A 27548-nucleotide genomic window follows, 5' to 3' on the forward strand; every position below is an offset into this window, starting at 1 on the left:
AACTTTTCTGAAATGGATTATGTTCTCCTACTCAGCTTTGTTTGCTGGAATTTAATCTAGAGCTCCCCTCTAAGAAACATGACAACCAACTTTAATGCAAATCACCAGTTCAAGCAAAATTCAGAGGCAATAAATGTACTTAACATTCACTCCTATAGAAAGATCACTGCATGACATATGGCCTAAGAATAAGCTGCTTATTAAAAAAAAAAAGAAAAAATTAAATGTGTGGAGTGCAGGAATGAATGACCAGCATTAGAGACATAGAGTGCCTGAGTTGGTATAACACGTCTAAACAAATTGGGGGCTTAGAGGTGATGACAACAAGCAAGCACTTCCTTGTCCCTCAGGACAGATGGGATGATCCAGGAAAGAAGTCATACAAGTCAGCCTAACAGCTCCTAACTTGATCTCCTGGAGGGAGGTTACGTGGTCTGTGAGAAGGCTGGGTGGTTCAGCACAGCACATCCAGCTGTGCAGTGCTCAGTCTCACGACCCCAGGGGCCGCCTTGTCAAAGTCCTCAGGCCCTCCCAGAGCTTCTCAGTCGGTCTTGCTCCACATTCTCTCTGTAAATGTTGTAAGATTAGCTACTTGGAGAATCTACAGAGAACTCACTGAAATAAAGACTGCTGAAGTACCACTTTAGTCACAAGAACACATGCTGCAATGGAGAGGAGAAGTCTTTCTTCCCTCTTCTCATTCTGCTTCACCCCCCTGAGTCTAAGCAGCTCTTTACACAACAAAATAATACATCATCTCAAGTCTTTGATTCTAACAAAAAGTAATGCAGGAAAAAACTTATTTCTTTTAACGTTAGTTAGGTGAGCTCCCAAACCACTTCACCATGCAGATCTGTATGCTTGGGTCACTGTGGAGAAAGAGATGCTTCTCTGAGCCATTTCCTTGTGTCAGCCCAATGTTCTGGTCAAACTACTGCCTGAATTCAACTGACGGGAGGTCAGGCAGCTTATACTACCCAGCATCATAGAAAACAGCATTTATTATAAGAGACATCAAAATTTCCTACATCATTACAAAGAATATATCTAGTCTATGTGTTTGTTGACTGCTTTATAAAATAGTGTCTTATGATCCTCTCATTAATTTTCTATGACATAGCCTCTAAAAGATGAAGAAAAGACAGTATGAATCCCTTTCCATTATGTGGAATGAACAAATTTCTAAGCAAATGTAGAAATACAGTAAACTTCCCATCTGACACTCTTGCAATAATTTTGCAAGAGTAGGGATGGGGTAGGGAGTATGGTGGGGATTTCTTTATCAAATTTTATCAAATATTAGAGGAGGAAGAGGAGAAGGATGATGATGATGCTTATTACTGCTGATTATTATTACTATTATTATCACAATGATGACCCCCATGAAGTATTTAAAGCAAAACTGTCATATCCACTTTATATATGTAGTTGAATACCACACACAATGAAATCAAGGAGCAAATACACTTCATGATTCGACTTACATACCTTTTGCTACGCTACTCTTTGTTTACTACAAAAACATGCCTTCATGCCCAAATTACTCAGACCAGGAAACAGTCACTTGCAAGCTCTTGGCATCCATCACCCAAATATGAAGACAAATAATCATCGAATCCTCTGTTCCATTAAAATCTTCCTCTAAAAAGAAGGGGAAATATAAGCTTTAAATGTAATTAATAACATCCAAATTGAAGACGAGGGCTATGAGTTCCACTGCTATACTACTTAAACATTTAAGGAAAAGAGAGTGTAACTGCAGAAAACAGAACAAAACAATCTCATGTAATCTAACTATGAGGAAGGCAAAAGAGACAGAACAGTCTGCACCTCAAAACTGCTGAAGAGCTAGTACTGCAAACAAAACTGAACTGGAACTACAAGCAAACTGTATTAAGAACCCTCAGAAAGTATGACAAATATCAGTGGATGCAGAACCTTCCCTGAGCAGAAAAAAGTCAAAAGAAGTGAGAAACTGACCACAACCACAGAGAACCCATTAATAAGAGTTTACAAGAAACTAGGTCTTAAAAGGCACAAAAGAAATAATCAACATTTTAAAAAAAAATACACAGAAAATGACACATTTTTAAATTTTATCTTCATATCATCTTGATATTTTTGAGAAGAAAAGTTCTTTTTTCTACATTAATTGCTCCCAAAGCTCTTGCACCAAGGCATCCCTAATTTTCTACATTAAGTTTTTAATTGAAAAAATTCATTGCTTTCAGTCTCAGCACTACTTACCCTAACTTTAACAACAGTTTGGGAATAACTATTCAAGGCAAAGGAAAAGCAGCTGATCCAACCTATCTGATGGTTATTAAAGTATGCAATACTATACTGGAAACATACTGGCAAAAACATACATCAATACGTTTTAAAATACGAAATAGACTACTGAGAAGCCAACAGTGGACAGTGCTGACAAATGTTAACAAAAGGATTTTTAATGGACCAGGCACCATATTTAAAAACTAAAGTATACAATATACTTTAGTATATTGCAATATAAAGTAAGACCATGGTAATGGAAACTTGTGCTGACAAAGTCAAGTTAATAATTCAAACAAGAATCCAACTGTCATTCAGGAAAAGAAATCAAGAGTACTGATTTAATAAAGAAAATAAACTTCACTATCATGGAATGTAAGAGTATACAGTTAAGAATAAAACGTGGACCTATAACTAGGAGCAAATAAAGGCAAGACAGATTCAATTATAAAAACAATCAAAGCATCACTGCAAAATACAACAAGCAATTGTTATTCATATAATGAGAGCACGAAAGAAAAATGTAAGCCCCAAATGTCCTGTATAAAATGCTAAGGCCTGCTACATGTTTTAGTAGAAAAGTACTTACCCTGTACATATCAAAGGATAGGAAGGTAGAGGCTGCATCCACTGATGTTCACCCATGTTCCAACTTAAACAATGACCTATCTTTCCACAATATTCACGACAGTGGAGCTCCACAGCTGCTTCCCTTTCCCCTACCCGGCTGGTGACAGCTGGCTCATCCAGAGCTGGCAGAACCAACCTGCTGTCACCAAACACACATCACTGGCTTTCTAGCAGCCCTCGCTGGCCTGCTATCCACCTAAGATAGGAAGGTGTCCCACATGTCTTGTGGGACATCCACTTTAAACACTCTGGAGCCAGCCCAGCTATAACCCTGCCTTTCACCCAGCTGGAAAAACAGAAGTAAAGCAAAGACATCAGAGCAGACCTATGGCACGGTGAACACAAGACATAGGAAGAAGCAAAGGGAAGAAGACGAAGAAAATGCCAGAGGTCTTTAGCTGATGTATAGCACACTACATTTAACAGTCACAAAAGCAGCATTAAAATTACAAATTAACACTAGCAGTTAATAATAATGAAGGAAGTAAAACACTATCTGTTGTACTTAAAGGGAGGTATTTCAGAGAGCTGAAGTCAGAAGCCCAGCCTCAGACACAGCAGTGGGGTGCTCTACATTTTTGGGATTATCTGAGACAGAAGTTCCATGTTAGACTACGTGTCTGATATTCACGACTTCTCTCCTAATACATTTGCAGCCAGTGCACAAGAAGCCTGTACCATCCCATCTAAACACTGGAAAACCACTGCCTGACCCACAGAATCACAGAATGGGTAAGGCTGGAATAGAACATAGCGAGTCATCTGGTCCAACCTCCCTGCTCGAGCAGGATCATCCCAGAGCACACAGCACAGGTTTGTGTCCAGGCAGTTTTTGAACATCTCCAGTAAGGCTGATCCACTGCCTCCCTGGGCAATCCGTTCCAGTTCATGTTCACCTGCACGGTAAAGATATTCCTCCTCATGTTCGGGTGGAATTCCCAGTACATCAGTTTCTGCCTGTTGACTCTAGTCTTACTTATGGCTCAGCACCACCAAGGAGAGCCTGGTCCCGTTGACACCCTCCCTTTAGACATTTATACAGATTGAGGTCCTCTCTCAGCAGTCTTTTCTCGAAGTTGAACAGGCCAAACTCCCTCAGCCTTCTCCTCCTAAGAGAGACGCTTCAGTCCCTTAATCATCTTTCACAGCCCTCCACTGGACCTCCGTCTCTCTCTTGTACTGAGGAGCTCAGAACTGCACTGCGACACAGAGGGCAGCTCTGCCTCCTCTACGGAGAGCAGAAACGTAAGAGGGGCAGAAATCCCCTCATGTTCACCATTACCTGTTGCTTTTCCCAACACCGCACGACCCAGAAGGATCCCCCACCCCCTAGGAAAGACACGCGGGTCCCTTGGCGGCTGGAACGCCCGGGCGGCCGCCGCTCCTGCACTCCGCAGGTAGAGGTGGGCGCCGGGGGGAACGCTCACAGCCGGCGGGGCGCCCACGCTGGGCAGCGGGTGACAAACGCCAGCTCCGACCGCTAACCGGCCCCGCAAGGCCACCTGCGACAGCAACCGCGGCACCGGGCCGGAGGCGGCGGGAGGAGCGGGTGGCAGCCGTTGCCCCGCCTTGCGACCGCCAGGCCGCCCTCCCCTCCCTCCCTCCCTCCCTCCTTCCCAGCTGTCCAGAGCGGGGCGCGTCCGGACAGCGTCCGTCAGGACCTTCGCCCGGCATGGGTCACCCGTCCCTTCTCCCCCCTCCCTCCGCCCCTCGCCTGCTCCGCGCCCCGTTACCTGGGACAGCTCCCGATCCCTGCACGGCGGGGCGGGCGGGGCGGGACGGGCCGGAGCGGGCGGAAGAGCGGCCGCCGCGAGTGCGGCGCCTGCGCGCTCCGCGTCCCGCGGGGCCCGTTTCCGTGTGCGCGCCATTTTCGGGTGGGGGGTGGAGCGCCCGCCGCTCTGGGGCCGGTCAGACCGCGCCCGGCGGGGCTCTCTTGGGGCTCTTTCGGGGCTCTTTCGGGGCTGTGGTTCCCGTTGGTTCCCGTTGGTCCCCGCCCGGGCCGACCCGCTCGCGAGCCGAGGCTGAGCAGCCCAAGGCAGCTCGGGCCCGCCTGTTCCTGTCGGCGCGGAGCGCTGGCGCAGCGGGGCGGGAGTTTCAAACGCTGCCTGCGGGAGCCTGCGCGTCCGGGCGGCCGCTCGGGGTTGTTCATCCAGCGGGGAAGATCCTGGAGGAGAAATCCGTAAATGCCGGAGTGTGCCACTGCCATCCTTCGGGTGCGCAGGTTTATTGGCAAAGCCGTGCTGGGGTAACGCAGAGAGAGAGGGGGAGAGTTGTTAAAAACGTCTGGGCTCTAGTGTTTCGTCCGCCGTGTTTTTTCTCCTTTTTAAAGGCCTCTGGGTGAGACATAAAATATATGCTTAGCTGTCTTTGCAAGTTACCTTGGTAATGTGTGGAAGTATCTCTGTATGAACTGTGAATTTCAGCGTTAAAGGCTTTCTGTAGTTATTTTCAAGTAACTGGCGTTTCCGGCAGTGTAAAAACCTTGGAGCAGAATGTAGACTTAAAGCGCTATATAAGATATAAAGGCTTTGTAGGTTTAGTATGTTCTAGCCTAAAAAGACGTTGAGAAGGTTTTGTAGGGGGGTATTTATGTTTACTGTTAATTCTCTTCAGTGATTTCTAAGTATATGAAACTAAATCAAGTTCAGTCTTGCTTCTTTGGAAGTAGCCATCTCTCTAGGGTTGGAGGCGTGTGATAAAGCTCTTAAATAAAATCCAAGTGGACAGGTCATTCATGTTAAGAGTAGTTGAGGTATTTGTACGCTGAGTTCAAATTTTAAATATTTTACGAAATACACTCAGAAAAAGCAAAGACTGGTAGGTCTTGCAGGCTTTCATAACTCGCCCTTAGATATATGTTCAATGGGATCTGAAAAACTGAAGTCCTCGAATAGTTGTACTTTATTGCAATGAAAACGTCAGCCTTTTTTTTTTTAGTTATCATTTTTTGTACTTTTTTTTTTATTGTAATCTAACTAAATGTAGGTTGTTTGTAGTGTATTTGTCTTTCCCATTAACTACCATGTGACACTCCATAATAATATTTAGAAACTGACTAACACAGTTGTTTTTTAAGAAATTGTATCGATGCAGACTAGCAGAAACCAAATGATAACACAAAAAAGACATTTCCCTTCTTTGTTCGGTGTTCTGTCACTGAAGCTGAATTTTTTTGCTTGTCTTTTGGGAAGGTTTGGGTAATTCCCCTGTGCATCAGAGAAACTGATATCCTGGACTTCAAGAAATTGTACTATGTAGTTGTATGGTTAATTTGTATTTTTAACTAATTTTATGTGCTTGACGTATAACAACAAAAGCAATACTCTGTATGCATACAACTAAAATGAGGTTGAATGATTGTAGTAGTCAAAGAAATGGATTAGAGACTTAAATTCTGTTGAAAGTAAATCTTAACATGAGAACTTGGTTTAAAAGCAACCTGGAATTGAAGAGCTGCCTTGTTTTAAAACAGAATTAGAGTATAAAGGAATGCACCCTCCAAAGGCCGGCTTGCTGTTCTGGCAGACTGTGGTGTTAAACGTGAGAGACCACACAGTGGCTTAGCTCCTCACGTGTCTTAAACAGATCTCCAAGCACTGGTAGGTCATCTAGTCTGATTTATTCAAAGGAGTGTTTTAATTTATCTGAGTATACAGTAGTGTCAAAAGCAGAAAGAAATACAAAACATTAAAGATTGTATTTGATTTTTATATTCTAATACTGGGAGAGAAGAGAGAAAATAAATAAGCATGAGAGTTTGTACCATAAGACAGTGCAGGAATAAATTGGTATTGTGAGGGGGAAAGCATATGAGTGTGTGCTAGAGGCCTTGTATAAAACTGGCAAGGTATGAAAACAGAAGAAAATGACTGTGGTAATGGGGTACCATGGAGAGTGGAGCTGTATAAGTAAAGTTACATAAGACAAAGAAATATACCTGCTAGTGGGTGTATGTTTTCAATGGCATGCATTATAGTCACACAATACCGAAACGGACACAGTGCAAACGCACACTGGTGTGTTTCCGCAATCAGCGCTAGAAATGTCCCGACATTTGTTTGGATGGGAGATTCAAAAGCCATCCTGTTGTGTTGAGAGCTTAGTAACAAGTCGGCCCGATCCCGTTTAAGGGCTCTGTTATAGCCTGAAGTCGTGTTTGGTTCTGTGCCCGCCTTAAGTAACAAGTTGTTCAGAAATGTAACAATTTTCAGCTGCACATGGATATCCCTGGCCAAGAATGAGGTGCGCAGTCTTGAGCCAGGTATGCTTGTTGGGTAGAGTTATTCCCCAAGCATCCAGGGCCGGAATAAAGTAATGCCGCCTTCTTAATACTACATTGGTGTTTTCTTCCCAAATTTCAGTGTCAATCACTGCTGATTCCCTGCTCAGGGAGGTTCGCACCAACATTGGATTAAAGCAGTAGGACAGTATGCCAGCTGGATGTTAAGAATGTCTGCAACCTGTGAGCAACCACTGCTGCAATACCATCTTTTTTTTTTTTTTTTTTTTCCCTGAACTCCAACTTGAATTTCCCAAGCCAGAAATTCTGGGTATTGACCCTTCCAGTATCATCTTAGGATGCAAGGAAAGTTTAAATTCTGTTGTCATTGTAAATATTCCTCAAATAGGTTTAAGATACTTCTATTTGAACAGAAAAAATCAGAAAGTATTTCTGAGTACTACCTCAAATCAGAAAGTATTTCCCTTAGGAATCCTGTGGTTTGTTTTTGAATAAAACTTCGATTGTGTTTATGTAAGGCATATGTGAGACTTGGAAATAAATATGTTTTCATTGTTGTTTTTTTTTTTTTTTTCTTTTCCTCAACTCAATTTGTTTTTGTTTGGGTTCAGCTTATTAGTCATGCAGCTGTTCAGTCCAAAGAAGATATTTGGTAATAAACTATCTGTGAACAAGAGTCACTATACTTAGAAGACTTGGTTGCAAATGTTCTTGGCTTATAAAAGTAAAACTGATAATGGCAAATATATTTATCTTCTGAACCTCTCAGTCATAATACTTCATGTCATATTCTGAAGCTGTTTTATTTTGTTTGGTCTTCACAGTTAAAATCTACTTTCTGACAACAAGGAAGCCAAAACAATGGGAGTGATTTATCTATGGCAAATCCTTGAGCCTGTGAGACAAGCTGTCAGCCTGAGTAGTCTCAGAGGGAAAACACTTGCAGTTGATTTAAGTTTGTGGGTTTGTGAAGCACAGACCGTTAAAAAGATGGTTGGAGTAGTTACCAAGCCACATCTCAGGTATGGTATCCATATAAATTATTCAAGCCAAAAGCCTTGGAACTGTATAATTTAAATACGTTACTTATTCAGTAGACTTCTAAGAGTAGCTCTGAAATTCATATGACTGGTGTTTTGATTCAGTTATCACTTATGCTACGTATATAAAGGGTTTGAAGTTAAACGTTTTCAATTCAACTTGGAGGTCTACTTAGTATTAAATCATTCTTCAGGCCTTTGAACAAACTTGAAGAATACGTATGTATTTTTTATTTAAATTACTTACCTAAGGAATGACCATGTCTAAACATCTATAGTTTCAAAACACAGCTTTCTGCAAACAGTGCTGACAAAAATGAAAATATACACAAATTTTCATCAGTGCTTGTTATGGTTATCAGTGCAGAATACTGAGTTACTAAATGGTATTATACTCTCCTGTGACTTCTGTTGAGTTCAGCGTGATATGAAATATCAGCATATGAAATTCTCAGCATTTTCTGAGAATAATGTCTTAAAATGTTATATCCTTACAAGCCCAAATGGATAATTCGCTATAAACCTGGCAGCATGACTAAAGTCATTGCATCAGTCTGGTCGGATGTCCTGTGGAATGGAAGCATCAGGCCAGATCTCCAAAGCAAGACAAAAGGGTTGAAAAGATTTCTGCCAAAAAAAATGTTCTACCTGTTTTCAGACAGTTGAAAATTTTTTTTTGTGTGTGTGTGTGTGAATTTGTATTTTCAAGTAACTTATTGAATGGATTGATTTTTTACATCATTAGTGAAAATAGAACTAAACTCAAAAGACCAACTTACTGTTTTTTGCCAGTAGTAACTGTACAAAATTAAATTTTGTATAATGGTCTCTCCATGACAGTCAAAGAGATGTAAATGTTTGAGCTACTCCTTTTGAAAGATTGATACTGGAATAACTGGAAAAAGCCTATGCTGTTTGATATGACTGCTGTTAATTTTACTGTTGTGGTCCAAATATTTATTACTGCAGCCTTGTGAAATTCCACCCCTCAATGGTGCTGGTTTGCATATGAAATGAATTGGCATGGTAATGGTATCTATAAGTCTGTCCAATACCACAGTATTCAGTCACTTTGGCTGTACCTGTATTGATAGATTTGGGGTTAATATTTGATATAAACAAATCAATATAAGCAAATATGTGTTTGGAGGCAGATTTTGGATATTAAATGTATTTTTATTAAGCCTTTTAAGTTTCCTTACATCTTTACACCCGTATAAGATCTTTCCTGTCCTTATATGGTGTTTTTGGGGGAATTCTGTAAAGCTGCTACAATTTCATTGTATGACAATTTCAGCCAAAGATAGGAATATCGATCAGAGGTTTGTTTAGCTTATGGGCAAGAGAATCGTTAGAGATAAATCCTAATGCTAAGATTTTTCCAGTGGTGAGGTCAGGAAAATATAGGGGATATAAGGAAGATGTCTGAAGAAATCAGTCTTCACAAATAGTTGAACTTATGGAGCACTTTGCTTTATTGCAGAAACCTATTTTTTCGGTTCTCTTTCTTGACATCAATGGGAATTAAACTAGTGTTTGTCATGGAAGGAGAGGCCCCCAGGTTGAAAGCAGACACCATGAGCAAGAGGAATGAGGTGCGCTATGGGCCTTCAAAGAAATCTGGAGCTGTAAGAACAGGGAGATCTTTATTTAAAGCCATGTTAAAAGAGGTGAGTAATTGAGTGTTAAAGTGTTTTTAATGTGATAGAAATCTTAACCAAATTAAATACAGGAACTTGAAATAATTGATAGCTTTTGCTACAACCCAGCCCCGAAGGCCAGGTTACTGAGGTTCTTGTTAATAGATTCCTTTGGGGTGGATTAGGGTGGAATGACACTAAATGACTGATGTGTACATCTTTTACACCTGAGCCAGTTGTGTAGGTTGGCAAGATAAAAAGCATTATTTCACCTCACAGGATCTATTGATTGTTGGCCTCACCCAGCTCAAAAACTAGCTGGTCTGCTAAACAAAGGCTGGTTTGTTGTATCATCCTCCCATGGTGGGTGTGCACTCCCTGTGTCATACTGGATAAGAGGTTTTACCAACACACCCAAAAATCTTCCTCCTCTTCAGCTGGGGGTGCAAACCTGGCCTCAGCAAAGCACCTGCTGCTTTTTTAAATAGCCAGTTTTTTCAGTCATTAACCCTTGACATTTCAGTCTCTCACAGTTTATACACAACAAATGTAAACAGTATTTTGAGATTTGAAGGATTTCACCCTTGAAATCAGGCCTTACAGCATCTGTTATAGAAGAGAAACAGTGTCAGAACAATTCTCTCATCGATATGTTCCTGTGCGTGTTGTGCTGTTGTGATTGACAACTGTAAATGAGCATTTGTTGCAAATTGAACTTTGCTGTTCTTTTGTAGTGTTAGTATCCATACTTCTTTGTATCCTCAAGCCCTCATTAACCATTTTTGACTATTCAAAATTTTTATGAAGTAGAATTTATGGACACTCAGGGTTTCACTAGACTGTACATACCAATTCATGTTTTATTCTTAAATTCTAAAATAAAATACTTTCTCTGAAGTTTTTAAGTATATATTGATGTATCTTGTACACTGATCCAGTCTTGGTAGGATGACAGCATTGTGCTTTTCTGCTTGATAGTCTTGGGGAGTTTAGCACCTGTTGGAAGATGTCTGTTCTGGCTCAGCATTACTTCTTGAATAAACAGCATTACCTCACAAAGATAAATACTCCTTTGTTACTGTTCAGGATGTCTGAAAACATCCTAAATACCTATTTAAAGTGTAAAGATTTTTGTGAAGGTGTGGCCATTAATCATGCTGTGTTTAAGTCCTGTATTTAATACTTAGCTCTTTGTGGATCCTTACTTTTCACTGTTACAGGAAATGTTTTTTTTTGCTAAAGTAGTGCTTTCATTGATGTAGTGTTATACAGGCAGAGCAACAGTAGTGGTTTTTATATGCCCTTGTGAAACTGCATGCTAGTAAGTGAATTTAATAGCTAAGCATTCAACCTCTTTCCTTTTGTGTTCCTTCTTTTAGTGTCTTGAGCTGCTGGAGTGTTTAGGTGTCCCTTGGGTTCAAGCTGCTGGAGAAGCAGAGGCAATGTGTGCCTACCTAAATGCTAAAGGACTTGTGGATGGCTGCATTACCAATGATGGAGACGCTTTCTTGTATGGAGCTGAAACCGTTTATAGGAACTTTGCCATGAATGCCAAGGTAATGTACCTCATCCTGTTTCCACCCTTTCTGTCGACTCTTTACAGGAATGTAAGTAAAAGAAGGGACTTTAAAAAATACTTGTATGTTATTGAACTTACCTTGTAGTGGTTGGAGTTGTTTAAAATTGTATGTTTAAGACAGGAACATTTTATGTTATTCACTGGTAGTTCTTGTATTAGCTGTGAGAGGAAAACTACTGAGAACCGGGTAATACTGCCAGTGTTTGTAGTACCCTGTGGTGTCTCATATAAACCTAAATAGCAATTTTTTTTTCCATCTCCTCCTTTATAGTGGAGAAGTTGAGTGAAGTAATTGCTTCCTATAAATTTTACCCTTAGGTCATATGAGATTGATCAGCCTCCTGGGTGTAATAAGTGTTCCCATGTTTGCACGTACAGGTTCATTTTATTATGAATATACTTGCAATTAATGCTGTGCGTCCCAATTGAATATGAATATGGTAGGGATTGTACATCTGTATCATAATCAATTTTTGTGATCATGCAAAAAAACAAATAATTTATAGCCTTAAAGTGAAGTGTTCATTTTTTAAGAGCACAATTTTCCAGAACTGGTAAAAGGCTACCCCAAATTTCTATAACTTAAAATATTCATTCACCTGAAAGACTTGTTGAGAAAACACTTTAGAGATATGAGAAAATCAATAGAACAAAAAAGTGCACTACAAACAATTAACTCTTTAGAAAATAATTAGGGTTGATGGAAGCTTATTTGCTTTGGTGACACCATGTTTGAATTCTTCCTTGACTATAGAAGAATGTGTCAAAGAAGGATGTTGGGACAACAGGCGGCTCTTGAAAATGCTGTTTATTGTATCAAAGATGTTACAGCATTCCTGGGTCCTGGGTAAAAGCTGCCAGCTACAGCTTTGGCATGCCTGAAGCCACTTTAGCTCTGGTTACAATGCATTATATAGTTTTCTTTACTGAGGATCTTAATACATAAAAATCAATCATCATCATACACTATGCCTTTACATTTACCTATAGCCTATCACAGCTACTATTATTACCATATTATGGTTAGTAGTATCCAATCACATTAAGTTAGTATGTTACATTTTAAGCTAAAGTTGTTTTTTCGGTTTTCTTGCAGTGAAAAATTCTTAGACCTTTTTTCTACTTGGTAAAAACATGTTTTTGTTTGCCTAGGTTTTTCCCTTTACTTGGTAAAAGCATGTTTTTGTTTGTAGATGACTTGTCCTTTGCTCTCAACCATAAAAGTTTTCTTCCAACTCATCTTAACCTTTTTTCAGTAACAACTAACTCAGCAATCCCTAACTTAAACATGTTTTATTCTTCTATATCAAAACTTGCTTTCATTTCTAATGAACTTTCTGCTAAGCATTCATATCTGTAAGACTTTCCTGTTCAATTTTCATCTTCTCCAACACTTGACCTGGTTCTTTCATTTGGCTTCCTTGTATTTATCACCAACAGTGAAGGCAAGCTCCATCTTTCAGGTGTACTTAGTTACATACATAAGTCAGCATAAAAAATAATTTGTGAGTGTGCATCTGTTCTAGCAAAATGGATCACCTTGATTTGTTGGCTTTTTGGGGGATTTCTTTTGTCAGGATTGAGGAAGAAGGCAGTGGCTTATGTTTTAATTCATGTTAATCTTGATTCTGTTTTGTACTTGAGTCCCTTTACCTTTCAATTATTCCTTTAGCTTATGACTAATATGTTAGGTAACATTTTTATTCTTTTTCTTTTATTTTACTTAAGTAGTACATTGAAATGTTTACGTGAATTTTAAAAACTTCACTTCCTGAAATGACCTGCACAGCCACTACGATTTGATAGTGTTAGTTTTGCCACACTTTTTTCTACAGATACTAAACAATAAAAACACCTACAATCGTAGAATGTACTGAGTTGGAAGAGACACATCAGGATCATTGAGTCCAGCTCCTGGCCCTGCACAGGATACCTCAAGAGTCACACCATGTGTCTGAGAGCCTTGTCCAAACATTTTTTGAACTCTGCCAGTTGTACCTTGGTGCTGTGACCACTTCCCTGGGGAGCCTGTTCCAGTGCCCAAACACCCTTTGGGTGAAAAATGTTTTCCTAGTACTCAACCCAAACTTCCCCTGACACAGCTTCATGCTGCTTCCTCGAGTCCTGTCACTGGTCACCAGAGTGTAAAGATCAGAGATCAGTGTCTGCCCCTCTCCTCCCCCTTGGGAGGATGTTGAAGGCTGCAGTGAGATCTCCCCTCAGTCTCCTCCAGGCTGAACAAACCAAGTGACCTCAGCCACTCCTCATAGGGCTTCCCCTCAAGGCCTTTCAACATCTTTCTTGCCTCTTTTGGATGCTCCCTAATGGCTTAATGTATTTTTAATATTGTGACACCCAAACCTGCCCCCAGCACTCGAGGTGAGGCTGCCCCAGTGCAGAGCAGAGCAGGACAATCCCCTCCCTTGATGTCCCCAGGACAGGGCTGGCCCTTCTGCCTGCCAGGGGTCTGCTGGCTCATGTTCAATTTGCCATCAGCCAGGACCCCCAGGTCCCTTTCTGCAGCGCTGCTCTCCAGCCTCTCATGCCCCAGTCTGTGCACACAGCCAGGGTTTCCTCATCCCAGGTGCAAAACCCAGCACTTCCCCTTGTTAAACTCCATAGGATTGGTGAATGTTCATCTCTCTAGTTTGTCTCTCTGCCCTTCAGGGAGTCAACAACTCACAATTTAGTGTTGTTGGTAGACTTACTTAGTTCTTCTTCCAGTCCTGAAATGAAATTAACACTTTTGCTATCAAGTTCAGGCTGTTAATGAAGATGTTGAGAAGTGGGCTGAGGATAGGAGCCCTGTGGAATTCCTCTAGTGAGAGGTCACCAGCTTGATTTAACCCCATCCACTGTAACTCTTTGTGCCTGACCTGTGAGCCAGTTGCTCACCCTTGTGTAACATGGTTATCCAACTGTGTGCTGGACCTCTTAGCTTATTTTAGTTTCTTTCAACAGTTGATGTCCATACTTGAAGTTCCAGAACTGTAGTTGTTTAATGGCAGTTTATTTTTTTTTTTTCTATTAGACCCCTCTTATGGGGTAGAGCCTTTTCCTGCTGGTGTGGGTGAATAGGGTTGAGTAAGTATTCCCAACTGAATGTTACTCAGGGCAGTTCCTTCCCTGTAACAGATGTAACAGAAATAATATGCAATAAATTTCTCTTCAGGATCCACATCTTGACAGTTACACAATGTCCTCTATTAAAGAGAAACTCGGTTGTGACCGAGAGTCTTTGATTGGGCTAGCAGTTCTTCTGGGCTGTGATTATCTTCCAAAGGTAAGCTATGTAATTATTTTTTATTTAGTGCTTACACTGTCTTGAAAAACGACAAAGTGTATCAAGGAAGATGTGCAAATGCAAAGCTTGTGCAATGCATGATTACTGAGATCCAGTATATGCGTAGTAAGTTACTGTAAATTCTATTTGTAAAAGGCTAAATATATTCAAAATGGTTCATGAACATCAGTCTTTCTTAGACTGCTTTGTGTAGTTCCAAACCTTTTCTGTAATGGAGGTGAAGGCAAAAGTTTAGATGCTGATTACATTGAACCAAGGTGTGAGAGCTCCATTGTTTGTGAGGATGCTTTATAACAAGTCACAAGATCATCCCTGGCAGAGGAGCTGTGGAAAATGAGAAAAAAAATGGCTTTGTCTGTGCTCTTTGGAAGACCTAGTAGTGATAGTTTTGAGCTGTAGTTATTAGTAAAGGCAGTTCTGCATGCAGTTTGGATGTATTCCTGTTCCATTGTTCATAAATATATAATTTACGAAGAATTAGAAGTGATCTATTTGAAAGTTTACCTAATTAATTGAGAGGAATCTCACTCATTACTACTTCATTTTTTTCTTTCCTGTAAACTCTTGAATTCTTTTTTGAGACTTTGAACAGAAGCTGTTGTAATGGCTGTTTGTAAGGGAAAAGAAGTGGGATGAAACTTGATTTCCATACAGTTCATCATGTAGTGACTTCAGGCAATGGTTGCTCCCATTCAGGCTTGCAGTGGATATCTAGTTAATCTTAAATAATTGTGTCCCAGTTTGATAAAACTGTCCTTTAAACTACTGATACTGCTGGAAAAAACAAACCTTTCATTGTTTTGGGGTTTTTTTGGATTTTGTTTTGTTTTTTGTTTTTTTGGAGGGTTTTTTTGTTGTTTTTTTAATTTTGCTTCTGTTATAGGAATTTTTGTTATTACTGTGTAAAGAGAGGGAGTAAAAAAAGCAGTGGATAATCAGTGGTTATTGTACCAAAGCAGCTCCTGGAATGTCAGGTTCTTACATAGTCCTAAAGTGTCACAATTATGTGATGTCAGATAGGTCCTTTGAGTTATTGCAGCTCAGCAAAGTAGATGAAGACAAACTTTTAAAGAAAGCTGAATTACGGGAGTGCATTGGGATGAAGATTGGCAGAACAGGTAAATGAGAACACCACACTGTAATTGCACATGAATTGTTGAAAATACATCAAAATACTGCTTTCCTTGCAGAAACAGATTATCTGACTTTACTTGAATGTCTGACTGTAGTCCAACAAGGACTTGGTTTGAAATGTAGATTTATTTTGTATGGTTGTATGTGTTCCGTTGTGCCATTACAGCTGAATAAATATATATTTATTTGTAATGATGCTGTCGAAAGTACACTCAATACAATCTTTATAATCAGATGTATTGATTTTTGGCGAAATAGGGTGAAGATGAAAAGAACTGGAAAGCAATATGTGTGTCTTAAATCATGGACTGATACTATAGTTTAGGTCAGAAGGGACCTCTGAAGTTCCCTTAGTCCAACCCCCCTGCAGTGAGGGACATCTTCAATTAAACCAAGTCACTTAGAGCCGCATTCCAACCTGACCTTGAATATTTCTGGAATGGGGCAGCTACCACCTCTCTTGGCAACCTGTGCCAGTGTTTCGCTACTTCATTGTAACTTTTCTATTCTGAACTTTTAGTTTATTATTGCTTTCTACTTATTTCTTTGCCTTGTTTATTCTGAGGTGCTGTTGAGCATTAGAACAGCTTGTGTGTTACACTGGCAGTACAGCTGTAATTTGTCACCTTCTCTGCCCTTAAACTTGGTCAAAAATATTTTTCTCAATTTATTCTCAACATCTGAAATCACTTTTTGTCCTTTCTCTACACTATGTAATAAAGATGGTTTTTGTGAAGATATGAGTATTTTGTTTTTAATTAAATAATATTTCATATTTCTCTATAGGGAGTTCCAGGAGTTGGAAAGGAACAAGCTTTAAAGTTAATTGAAACTCTGAGAGGTCAAAACTTACTGCAAAGGTAAATTGAAAATTTATGTAAGTGCTTTTATATTCAAAGACCTAATATGTAGTTCAGCTCCAAGACAATATTTAGGGAGGATATTACCACATTCCTTACCTGTGTATGCTAAAGAAATTGGGTGTTTTGCTAGGCAAGTCTCTTATTTGTTCTAAACATTAGCTGGCTCCTAGCTCTTAGCTAGCAGGTATAAGTTGATATATTGGAGTTAAAGTTGTAGAGACTGATGAGACTTGCTGATTTTTAATTGGGTGGTGAATTAGGGTTTGAGATACCAAGTGCTTTCTATGTTTGTTATCATAATGTGTGTGTCAATGCTAGAAACCCAACATCCAATGATGTGCTGTAAAAGAACCCTGTTTCATAAGTTGAAAACCTGTTCCTTGGATAAATGCTTGAAGTATAAAGAGATTATTTTTCAGTGGTTAAAGTGTGAAGTCTAAAAATGTTTCTTGATCCTTTTAACATCATCCTTTTAGGTTTGAGCAGTGGAAGGAACAATTTCAGCATGATGATAATCCACCTTTGGTTAAAAGAGAAATTCACTGTTCAGAGTGCCATCATCCAGGTCAGTGTGAAAAGTGCTGAGCTGTACTTTTAGCCAAATTGTTTACATTTTATTATAGGGTGATGGCTTTTGTTTTATTGAGTTATGGGGTTTTTTCTACTGGCATTAAAAACACTTTTCAGCTTCCATTCTCATATTTTCAATATTGTGTATGTGTACCCTTTTTATATAAACACTTTTAGGGCTCGAGACTAATTTTCTTCAAATGTGGAACTAGTTGACAGCAGATGGAATCTTATCACAATGCTGTTATGGGATCCCTGGTATTTGTCTTTTTGATCAGTAAAGACAGCATGCTATACTGCCCAGCAACTATTTTTTAAGTTGCTTGAATTGATCCTGCATCAAGAGGACAGAATCTCATCATTGATGAGATTTGTGGCAGTGTTTTCTCATAAAGAAATTAATCCCAAGGACCCTGATTTTGGTATCATGTTTGATCAGTGGAGTCATTCAAATTAATCATTTGGAAAAGGAAAAGCCTGATTCAAATATATTACTTGTGTGTGTTTTCCAGGTTACAACACATTACTCCTGTAGTTTTCAGATCATAAGCTTCCAACTTAAGATCTGAAACTGTTGTGCGAAAAAGTCTCCAGACAAATGGAAGTCTGCATGTCTTTTTTCAGTTTTTACTGTAGATCCATAAATGCAGCTAATGCACTCAGATCTGCTTACAGCTGCTGTTCACGTCACATTCATACGTGTTCTGAGCTTTGTATTTGTAATATTGCCTTTATAGGTTTGGAGATTTTGGGAACCCCTTTTCTCCTCACTTTGTGTGTCTGTTGCTACAGGATCTTACAGGGAACATGAGCACAATGGATGTAAATTCTGTGGAAGTGTGAGATGCTGCAAACCCAGTGACTCCAAACACTGCTGCCCTTGTGCCTGGCATCGGTGGGAGCGAGTGAAACAAGCAAATGCAGTGGAGGACAGTATCAGAAAGTAGGAATGGCCTAGAAACTTAACTGCTTTTCCCTGCATTCCTATGCCGGGTGAACATTTGGATTCTCCATTTTTTCCCATTTATCCTCAGTTCCTAACACATTTGTTTTTACCTGCAGAAAAGCCAAGAGTTGTGAGGGCTTTCCATTCTCTGAGGTAACAAACAAGTCTACTTAATATCAATTGTTTTCATCAATTAGTTTACATTTCAGCTTTTTGCCCTCTTTTAAACTGTCCCTTTTATGTTTTATCTCAAGGTTATCCAAGAGTTTCTTGTAAACAAAGATAAATTGATCAGCATAAAGGAATGTCGAAGGCCAAATTTATTGTCCTTTCAGGTATATAACAAGATATTGAATATTCAGCTTTGTAGTCTTTTATTTATTACTAAGAAGGCATCTGTGATAATTGTGATCTTCATTGGCAATTTTACTTGAAATAAGAATTAAAGAATCTGGCTACAACATCTTAATATACCTCACTGTTTTGAAAGCCTAAAACTGAAGACTTTGGAAAAAATCAGTTGCTGTAAATAAGTAGATAGAAAAGTGGAAGAAAGAGAAAGCTCACTTGTCATTGTTTTGTTTTTCTTTGTCAATATTGCTAGATGGGGTGAGGTTGTTAATATATGCACATTAGCATTGTTTTCTAGGAAGGCTTTTTACTTTTTTTTATTGGCAAAATCAAATCTCTTACAATGTTTCATTTTTTGGGTTTGATAACAGTGTAAGAATTATGGATAGTAGAATAGACCACAGTTAAACAATGTGGCTTTAATGAAAATCCATGTTCATTGTCTCACATGTGAAATCTGTAACTTTCACAGCTCCTGGTAGAGCTGATGTGAATCTGACAAGGTGTTTAACAACTGTCTTATCCCTGCTGCTGCCACCACACAACTGTTCCCTTGGCTTGTCACTGACAGCTGATGAATGTTCCCTAGTAGGGATGGCTGTTCCCTCCCTTGGCAGTGAGGTATAAATGTATAATTATATAATGTATAGAAGCACTCTAGATATTTTAAGTATTTGGCCCAGTCTCCCAACTGCATAACTATCTAAGCATGATAGCTAACAGAATAAAGAAAATATTAAAGTCTGGGATTTTTTTTTTAAATACAAACAGCTATTTGCTTCAGAGAAGATGGAATGGACCAAACATTATGCTTGTAAGAAGCTGCTAGCACTTCTGACACGTTATGATATGATCCAGAGAAAATCTGGATGCATGGACTCAAAACAACTGCAGGCAATACGGTAACGTAGCTTGATTTCTTGGACTTAATAACAGATAAAGAACCACAAGATTTTTCTGAAAAAAAGGAAATACAGTTTTCCTCCATCTTTGTTTCAAGCTTTGTGCGTGTTTTTGAATAGAGGTAAAAGTTCAGATCAGTGCACCAATTCTACCACTGCTGCACAGAGTAATACACAGGGCAGTTTCATTCTTACTGGCAGTGCTTGTGTTCTCTTACACTTGCTTTTTATTTCTTTTCCTTGGATATGCCTAGGTCCCCTTTTCAGGTTCTTAGCAGACATTGAATTGATTTCTGGGTCTCAAAATAAGAGTTCAGGCTTAGAAATGAGCATGCAAATTCAGTCATAGTCTCTGATTGCTTATCAGACTTACCAACTGTCATTGTATTATGTGTTGACACTATTTTTCATTCAGGACTGCTACATTTAGGAATGTAAAAATGGCCAAGTATAGTGTTACTAAAAATGGATATGCAGGGAAGAAAAAGTAAGATAAGCACGTAATTACTTTCTCCCAGAATAATTTCCCGCCATCCAGATTTCTGTTACTTAGGCATTTACTGAGCCAGAGTTAGTATTTTCTTATTCTATCAGCCCTCAATGTAATTTATTTTTTAATGATCTAATCTTTTCTTAGACTTAAGTCAACTTCTGGAATCTACAGTGTCTGTTGGCAAACCTGAACTTCACTTTGTGAAGAGAATTGTGACTTATTTTAACTTTATCTCATGATTTTGTTTCCCTAATGAAACCCAAATTCTCCCTGCCTCCCTAATTCTTTTATTGGAAGAAAGTTAGTACTTCTTCTGTGCTAGTCAAGGTTTTTATTGGGGCACAGGAGGACAGTCAATATCAGTGTGATAGTATCACTTCTGGGTTGATGTGTGATAGTCTTGAATTAGTACTTCCAGAGATGCTGATCTATTCAGTGTTATCTTTCAAAAGACTGAGGAGGCTGGTTGGAGAATGCTTTTTAAGTAGATTGGCAAGATAAATTACCAGAATTTGCCTTGATGAATGAATCCATTGACATTCTCTGTTTATAACACTTTCTGGAGTTTCAAGAGTTTAAAAGACAGATGATGTGTGCTCTCAAAGATTTTTTTTTGTTAACAAGTGTTTAAAAATGCAGTAATGTTTCAGCATAAGAAACTACTAAACTGGGGTGTAGATAGTCTTTTTAGAAAAATCTCATACTGATTGACTGTCCCTGCTCAGTTCAAGTTCTGTCTCTTCTCATGCTCTCTTGCAAAAGATATAAATGTCCCTGTCTGGTCATTCAGAAAATTGCTGTCCAGGGCAACAGCCTTCTCTGGCATTATATCTTAAAATCATAGAATTATTTAATATGGACAAGTCCAACCATTAACCTGGCACTGACAAGTCCACCATTAAACCATGTCCCTCAGTTTCACATCTACACATCTTTTAAATCAAATATTTCCAGGGATATTTGGGTGGCTCAACCACTTCCCTGGGCAGTTTGTTCCAATGCTTGACAACCCTTTCCATGAAGAAATTTTTTCTAATATCCAAGCTGGTCCTCCCCTGGTACAGCTTGAGGCCATTTCCTTTCCTTATCACTTGCTACTTAGAAGAGACTGACCCCCACCTGGCTGCATCCCCCTTTCAGGCAGTTGCAGAGAGCCATGAGGTCCTTCCTGGTCTAAACACACCCAGCTTCCCCAGCTGCTCCTTTCACGCTTGTGCTCCAGGCCCTTCATCAGCTCCACTGCCCTTGTCTGGACATGCTCCAGCACATCCAGTATCACCCCTTGTGCTGAGGGGCTCAGAAATAGACACAGGTTTTGAGGTGCAGCCTCCCCACTGATGAGTGCATGTGGATGATCACTGCCCTGGTCCTGATGGCCACTCTGTTGCTGATCCAGGCCAGGTGCCACTGGCCTTATTGACCACCTGGGCACACTCTGGCTCACATTCAGCTGGTGTTGACCAGCACCCCCAGATCCTTTTGCTCTTGGCCACTTTCCAGCCACTCTTCCCCAGCCTGTAGCACTGCAGGGGTTGTTGTGACCCAGAGGCAGGGCCTGGCACTTGGCCTCATTGAACCTCATACAATTGTCCCTCAGCATTAGTCCAGCATGTCCTGATCCCTCTGCAGAGCCTTCCTGCCCTCCAGCAGATCAACACCCCTGCCCAACTTGTGTGTGAACTAAATGAGAGTGCACTTGATCCCCTCATCCAGGGCATTGATAAGACATTAAACAGGACTGGCCCCAGTAGTGAGTCCTGGGGAGCCCCATCAGTGACTGGCCTCCAGCTGGATGTAACTCCACTCACCACCCATCTCTGGGCACTGACCATCCAAACCATTTTTAACCCAGTGCACCTAACTCAGCCATGAGCAGCCAGTTTCCCCAGGAGAAAGCTGTGGGAAATGGCATCAAAGGTTTTACTAAAGGCTAGGCAGAAAACATCCACAGCCTTTCCCTCATCCCCTTGAGTGGGTCACCCTATTGAAGAAGGAGATCAAGTTGGTCAAGCAGGACCTGCCTTTTGGGCAGGATGTTTGTAGGAGACTACATTATGTTTGTCTGTTACAGAAGAGCTTTTTTATTTTGTGTAAATGCTCTTCTGAGTGTCCAATAAAAATGTTTCGGGGCTCAAACCTATACTGCAAATTTTACTATATACAGAGTAGTGTATTTTTTTAAAAAGGTGTAGTAATCTCAACTTTATGAGTAGATTTTTTTCTCTGAATCATTCCAAATTGGAATATTGAAATATTTTTAGATTTAAGTCATGTAATGGACTTTCTCTTCTTACAGGATTGTTAAGACACGTGTTAAAAATGGAATTCCTTGTTTTGAAATTGAATGGCAGAAACCAGGTGGGTCTGGTTTCTATGTACATTATGAAACAAAACAGTTCATAGAAAAAGATAAAATCAAGCTTTAAAGAGGACAAGAGTTTGGCAACACTCTGAGGCAGTGGAATGTGGGTGAGATTGGAAACTGTTCTGTGGAAATAACAGGAAATGTGCATCAAGTTTCACACACCCTGAAAGAAAAAGCAATGTGTTAAAGAAAAAAAAAATTACCTAGAAAGCAAGGGACTCAGTCTTCAGCCACTTTTTTTGGTACATATTACTAAGACCTGAACTGTGTATTTCATACCTTAATTCACTATGTACCTGAAGCTGTCACTATTTACTAGCTAGAAAATTTTCTGTGCTGCTAGACTCCTCCCCTGTAATATGTCCATTTGTGCCATCTACTTTGCTTGTAGATAAATCTTAAATATCATACTATTGACTTTTTATGTACCTTATTTGTACTCAAATCTTTGCTGTTTGGTTTTTCATTCCCTACTTTGATGTGTATATTCTTATCAGAAGTACATTCATTATTTTTTCAGAACATTATGTTGATCCAGAAGATGAGCCTGTGGGGTTGTTTGTAGTCACAGTAGAAGAAGAGTCTTTGTTTCAGGCTGCTTATCCAGATGTTGTTGCCCTCTATCAAGTGGAAAAGTCAGGAGTTCTCCAGAAGAAACAGAAAAGTAAGTCCAGAAGCTTATTTCTTATGTATATTCATGTGAATTTATGTATCTTGCCAGAATGCAAAAAAAGCAAAAAACATTTCTCCCAGTCTTGAACAATATCATGCCAAAACAAAATGAGGCCATGATGCCTCGCAGGGACTGTGCTTTAATATTACTATTCTATACTTTTGCACTAAGAAATGTGAACTGTGATTTATATGCTATTCAATGTGCACTTTTTATTATTTTTCTTTTCAGAAAAGAAAGACAGACCAGAAGAAAAGGAATTACCAAATGCTTATGATGAAGTTACCAGTCTTCTGTCTCAAATTAGTTTAAAGCCTACATACAGAATGTATGTGCAACACTCCATGTCAGATACAAAAGCTCCCCCAGAAGATCAGACACGGCAGAGAAATGCTGGATCAAAAGATGTAGCATTACCTTCAGCTTCCTGCACAGCAGCAGTTCACATGTCAGCATCAGCAGCTGCTCTTGCTGGCCCATCTGTGCCCTCACAATGCACTAAGTATTCAGGGATAACCTCTTCCTCTGTACCAGCTGGTCTGCAGCTGAGCAGTGCTGATGGGAAAGGAACCTTCTTCAGCACTTCACCAGCCCATGGAGGTGATGACTGTGATCCAGCAGCTGACTTAACCATAGGCATAAAGCACTCACATCCACTAAGTCATGAAACAGTAAGAAATAGCTCAGAATATTCTGATGTTACACAGTCTGATGTGCATTCTGATAGTGAAGATGATTTGTTCTCAAATGATGCTGTGGGACAACTTCAGGACTGGTCTTTGAGCCAGCGAATACTTAAGAAGGCTCCCATTCCATCACAGCCTTTGTCTGAAGATGTAGTGCCACTGGAGTCTCTGAACTGTTTTAAACAAACAAAAGAAACATTGAATCCTGATAGAAATCATGTCTCTTCCTCATGTCAGTTAAATAACCTAGCGCAGAAAAGTAAAAATGTTCTATCAGAAAACTCTGCAAGTGAATCCAGCGTACATATCTATCAAGATGCATGCAAAAAAGCTGACACCCTGGCTGAAATGGTGCAAAAAGACCCTTATATAAGTGGTTCTGCATCTCTAGCCTTCAGTGGGCAAACAACAAAGACACTTCATCCTGGATGTGAGATGCTTCCAGCATCTCAAAAGCCAGCAGGTGCAACTGGCTGTCACATTAAAAAAGCTTGTATTGAAACTACTTGGAAAGCTTCTTTTAAAAAGAGTGTCTGTCAGAACAGATGCTCTTCTAGTGAAGACAGTGATGATGGGCACATGGATAAAATCCTGATTTGTGAGCAGCAGAAAAGGCAACTGAACCCTGGCCAGTTTAAAAAATGTACTACAAAGAAAAGGAGTAGTGTTGTTACTAGCAAAAGGACAAACAGTGACTCAGCCCTTACAATTAAAGAGAAGAAGAAAACCATCGATTTGAAGAAAGCTGTTGATAGTTTCTCAATGCAGGTATCTGTAAAATCATCTTCTGTAGAGGAAGTTAATTGTTCCCAAAGTCCAGAGCAACCAATTGGAAGGTTGGGTTCTGATCCCACACAGCAAGACAAAAGTGATGTTCTGACTTATGTGTGGGCAGACAGTCCTCTTCCCCTGTCTGAAAGACTGAAAAGAAGAATCAAAATCAATTAGGTTCTCCATAAAATAGATGATGATAGCAATTAATTATCAGTTAACTATCAATTAACTGTCAGTTCTTGAAGAGTTCTTTCTCACAGTTTCTGCAGTATGCTCTATCAGTCTTATGTGGACACAGTTTTGATGAATAGGAAGTGCTGAAGTCACTGGACCTGAAGTTTGGAACTAAAATGTTAACAAAAGTACCAAACAGATGATTATAGGCAAGTACCAGTCATTCTGGGTGCGTTTACATTCTGAACTTGATACATAAGCATCAGGATACAGTATGCAAGGATGTGGAAGATTTATTTAAGAAAAAGGATTTTTTTTCCCAACCAATTGTGCAGATTTTGTGTACATTTATTGGTCTTGCTTATAAAAACACTTAATAGAATAGTGCCTGCAGTGTTGTTGGAGACTCTTAATAAGACAAAGTGATGCAGCATTTTTAAACTCAAGTTCTCTATTTGGCTCTAATAACTTAATTTTGCAAGTTTTGAAATGGGTTTTGAAATCCTGTGTTTCTGGTTGACCATCTCTGAAGGACCAGATAGAGACACAGAGCAGATGTACCTCACAGGGTAGCTAAATTTATATCTGCCATGCCCCAAAATAAACTATTCTTTGCGGGTGTGTCTCTTCCAAAGAGTGTGATGAGGCATGTAAGGGTACTTTGATGTTGTAGCTGTCATATCTAATATCTAAGGAAATTTGATTACCGTTTCAAGTAAATTTAATTAAATTTAAATTTAATTAGGGCCTTTTTTCTTAAAGAAGGTTGAAATCCCATCTAACATTCACTTCAAACATTATATTCAGAGAATTTGCAATCTGATAATTAGATTTTCTGTAACTTATCTTTCACTCTATTATGAATTAGAGTTTTTTTAAAAGGGGAAAGTGGAGTATAATTATAGTTTTGAAGGTGCTCCTCCTACCTCTATTATAGAAGTAATCTGTTCATACACTAAGAAAAGTTGTCTTCAACAGTTGCCTGTTGAAGTAATGCCTCCTTGTCTGCATTTAGGTGCTTGTAAGTTTTTCTGTGCACCAGCCAGATGGAACACTACTCTTGCCAAGATACATTGTTAACAAGAGAAATTTAGAATATTGGTGCCTTAGTGAAAATGTCAGTTCTCCATAATGGTCAAGGACCAAGTTTGGAAGCTGCATTCTGGATATATTTAAGGGAGACATAGGTAGCCTTTAGTTAATATACTCTGTAATTAGCCAAAATGGTAGTTTCTTAGTTTACTCAGTGGGAAGATGGAAAGATTTTATTTATAATTGATTTTCCGAATGAGAAATATATTCTGGAAATGAGAAAAAACAAAAATATTGGAAACTTATTTTTTGTTTTGAAGATGGTCTTTGTCTTCTGGAGACTCTTAATGCAGCCAGCTGATATGAGAGGGTAGCTGGAAGAGTAGTGTTGTGAAGGAGAGTGAGAGTCACCTGGGAATTTTAAAGGGAGAGATTCTCAGCATGACAGAATTGTTTGGGTTTGGGACCTTAAACTCATCTGTTTCCAACCCCCGTGCCATGGACAGGGAACCACTCCTTATGCAGTGGTTATATCAGTAATGGAGAGATCTGAGTGGGGGTATTTTTTGTGGAAAAACATTGTTCTTGGTTATGTATGATTTTTTTTTTCCTTACTGTTGATTTTGAATGCTGAAAATTGAAATCAAGTGTTTCAATTTTCATTAATAAAAATGCCAGTACCATGTGAACAAACTCACTTTTGTTCCCTCCCAGGGCATGGGAATGTGCACTTTTGTTGGGGGGATCGTTCAGCTTCTCCCACAATGTGTGGATTTCAGTTGTTTAGAGCTTTCTTTAGAATTGGGGGACCAGAGTGGATTTTGAAGGGAATTTTCTTTGTTTCCCAAATCTGCTTGAGACTGCTTCTAATGGATGAGGAGGTGAAAATACTGTCAGAATTTTGTGAATGATGAAAGTCAGAAAGGAGATATAAGATATTAAGAACTGCAGAGAAAAAAATATTATGTGATTTTTTCCTGCTAATTAATCAGGTTTCACAAGTACAGTTCAAGCATGAAAAGCAGAAAATTTTCAATTTTTTCATATGTAATGCATCCAAATTTTGTGCCAGTTTTCTGCCACTATTTTAGAAGCAATAATAGATCAATAGATGTGCAAAAAAACCCCCAACTGTGTGAAATATTTCCTCTATTTAGGCTGTAGCTGCTCATTGCAGGAAATAAAAACAATTATCTTTGGGGGTGACCGTTGCTTGAATTAAACTTGTGATTCATTACAGAAAGGTAATTGCAGTTTTTAAATTGTTTTGGTTTCTCATCTTTATGTAATTTAAAATCTAAAGATTAGGGATGATTTTTCTTTGGAGTTTTTATTGAGCTGACTGCTTTGCAACCTCTCACACTTGTGAGAATGATGTTTAAATAAATGGAGGGGGTGTAACATAACTTACTTCTGCAGGGGATGTTTCTCCAGGATTATGTTAAACTGCCTGTAAGAATAAATCAGTTGATGCATCAACCTCATGAGCCTGAATAGATTTTCTTTTATCATCTGTCCTGATCTGTCTGAATAGGCTCTACCAGGGTGCTTTGTACAAAGTAATAAAACTGTACCAACTGTGGAGGTGGGGCAGGTAAGGGGCTGATTGTTCTTCAAGTCATTTTCTGAAAAGTTTTCTACACAACTGCTGTCCCAGCCCGACTACTTTACCTGATCTATCGTGCTTGCTGGCATCCCTCTGGCTTGAATGGTGCTCACAGAGATAGAGCAGAGCCATAGGTTCTGTCTTAGCAGTGTAAGTATTATTTCCACTAATAAACAGTATTAAACATTAAATGCAGCTCATTTGGTCAGCATAGCTTGAGAAAGGGAAACGTTTACTTTGCATTCCTCACTATTTCACGTCCACAATCAACA

General features: G+C 39.4%; 2 protein-coding genes across 3 annotated transcripts in view; one reads left to right on the forward strand and one right to left on the reverse strand.

Annotated features, from left to right (window-relative positions):
• Nucleotides 1-3766, reverse strand: part of SMC6 (structural maintenance of chromosomes 6) — a 37312-nt gene extending 33546 nt beyond the window's left edge. The window contains exons 1-2 of the mRNA XM_066179959.1: nucleotides 3677-3766; nucleotides 1489-1641 (exon numbers count right to left, since the gene is read on the reverse strand). The gene's annotated coding sequence lies outside the window, so the exon portion shown is untranslated. The remainder of the gene's footprint in view (nucleotides 1-1488; nucleotides 1642-3676) is intronic.
• Nucleotides 3767-5033: 1267 nt separating this feature from the next.
• Nucleotides 5034-27548, forward strand: GEN1 (GEN1 Holliday junction 5' flap endonuclease). Of its 2 annotated transcripts, none has more exons than XM_066179964.1 (14): nucleotides 5034-5117; nucleotides 7969-8166; nucleotides 9668-9854; nucleotides 11204-11380; nucleotides 14576-14686; nucleotides 16628-16701; nucleotides 17181-17269; nucleotides 18067-18217; nucleotides 18337-18373; nucleotides 18475-18555; nucleotides 19343-19473; nucleotides 22263-22324; nucleotides 22852-22995; nucleotides 23236-27548. In XM_066179964.1, the coding sequence occupies exons 2-14, from the start codon at nucleotides 8006-8008 to the stop codon at nucleotides 24636-24638; spliced, it is 2808 nt and encodes a 935-aa protein (XP_066036061.1). In that variant the 5' UTR covers nucleotides 5034-5117; nucleotides 7969-8005; the 3' UTR covers nucleotides 24639-27548. The 2 variants fall into 2 exon arrangements, with proteins under 2 accessions (XP_066036061.1, XP_066036060.1); XM_066179963.1 differs by having other exon boundaries at nucleotides 5047-5241.

Source organism: Chamaea fasciata, unplaced genomic scaffold, assembly GCF_029207755.1.
Source record: "Chamaea fasciata isolate MVZ Bird 193981 ecotype frontalis unplaced genomic scaffold, bChaFas1.0.hap1 SCAF_3, whole genome shotgun sequence".
NCBI classification, from domain to species: Eukaryota; Metazoa; Chordata; class Aves; order Passeriformes; family Sylviidae; genus Chamaea; species Chamaea fasciata.

Bases quoted from the DNA above. Each gene is read 5' to 3' on its own strand.
- GEN1 (XM_066179964.1), top strand. From the start codon at position 8,006: ATGGGAGTGATTTATCTATGGCAAATCCTTGAGCCTGTGAGACAAGCT. The intron at 11,381-14,575 runs GTAATGTACCTC...ATTTCTCTTCAG, and splicing joins ACTTTGCCATGAATGCCAAG to GATCCACATCTTGACAGTTA. The intron at 14,687-16,627 runs GTAAGCTATGTA...ATTTCTCTATAG, and splicing joins GCTGTGATTATCTTCCAAAG to GGAGTTCCAGGAGTTGGAAA.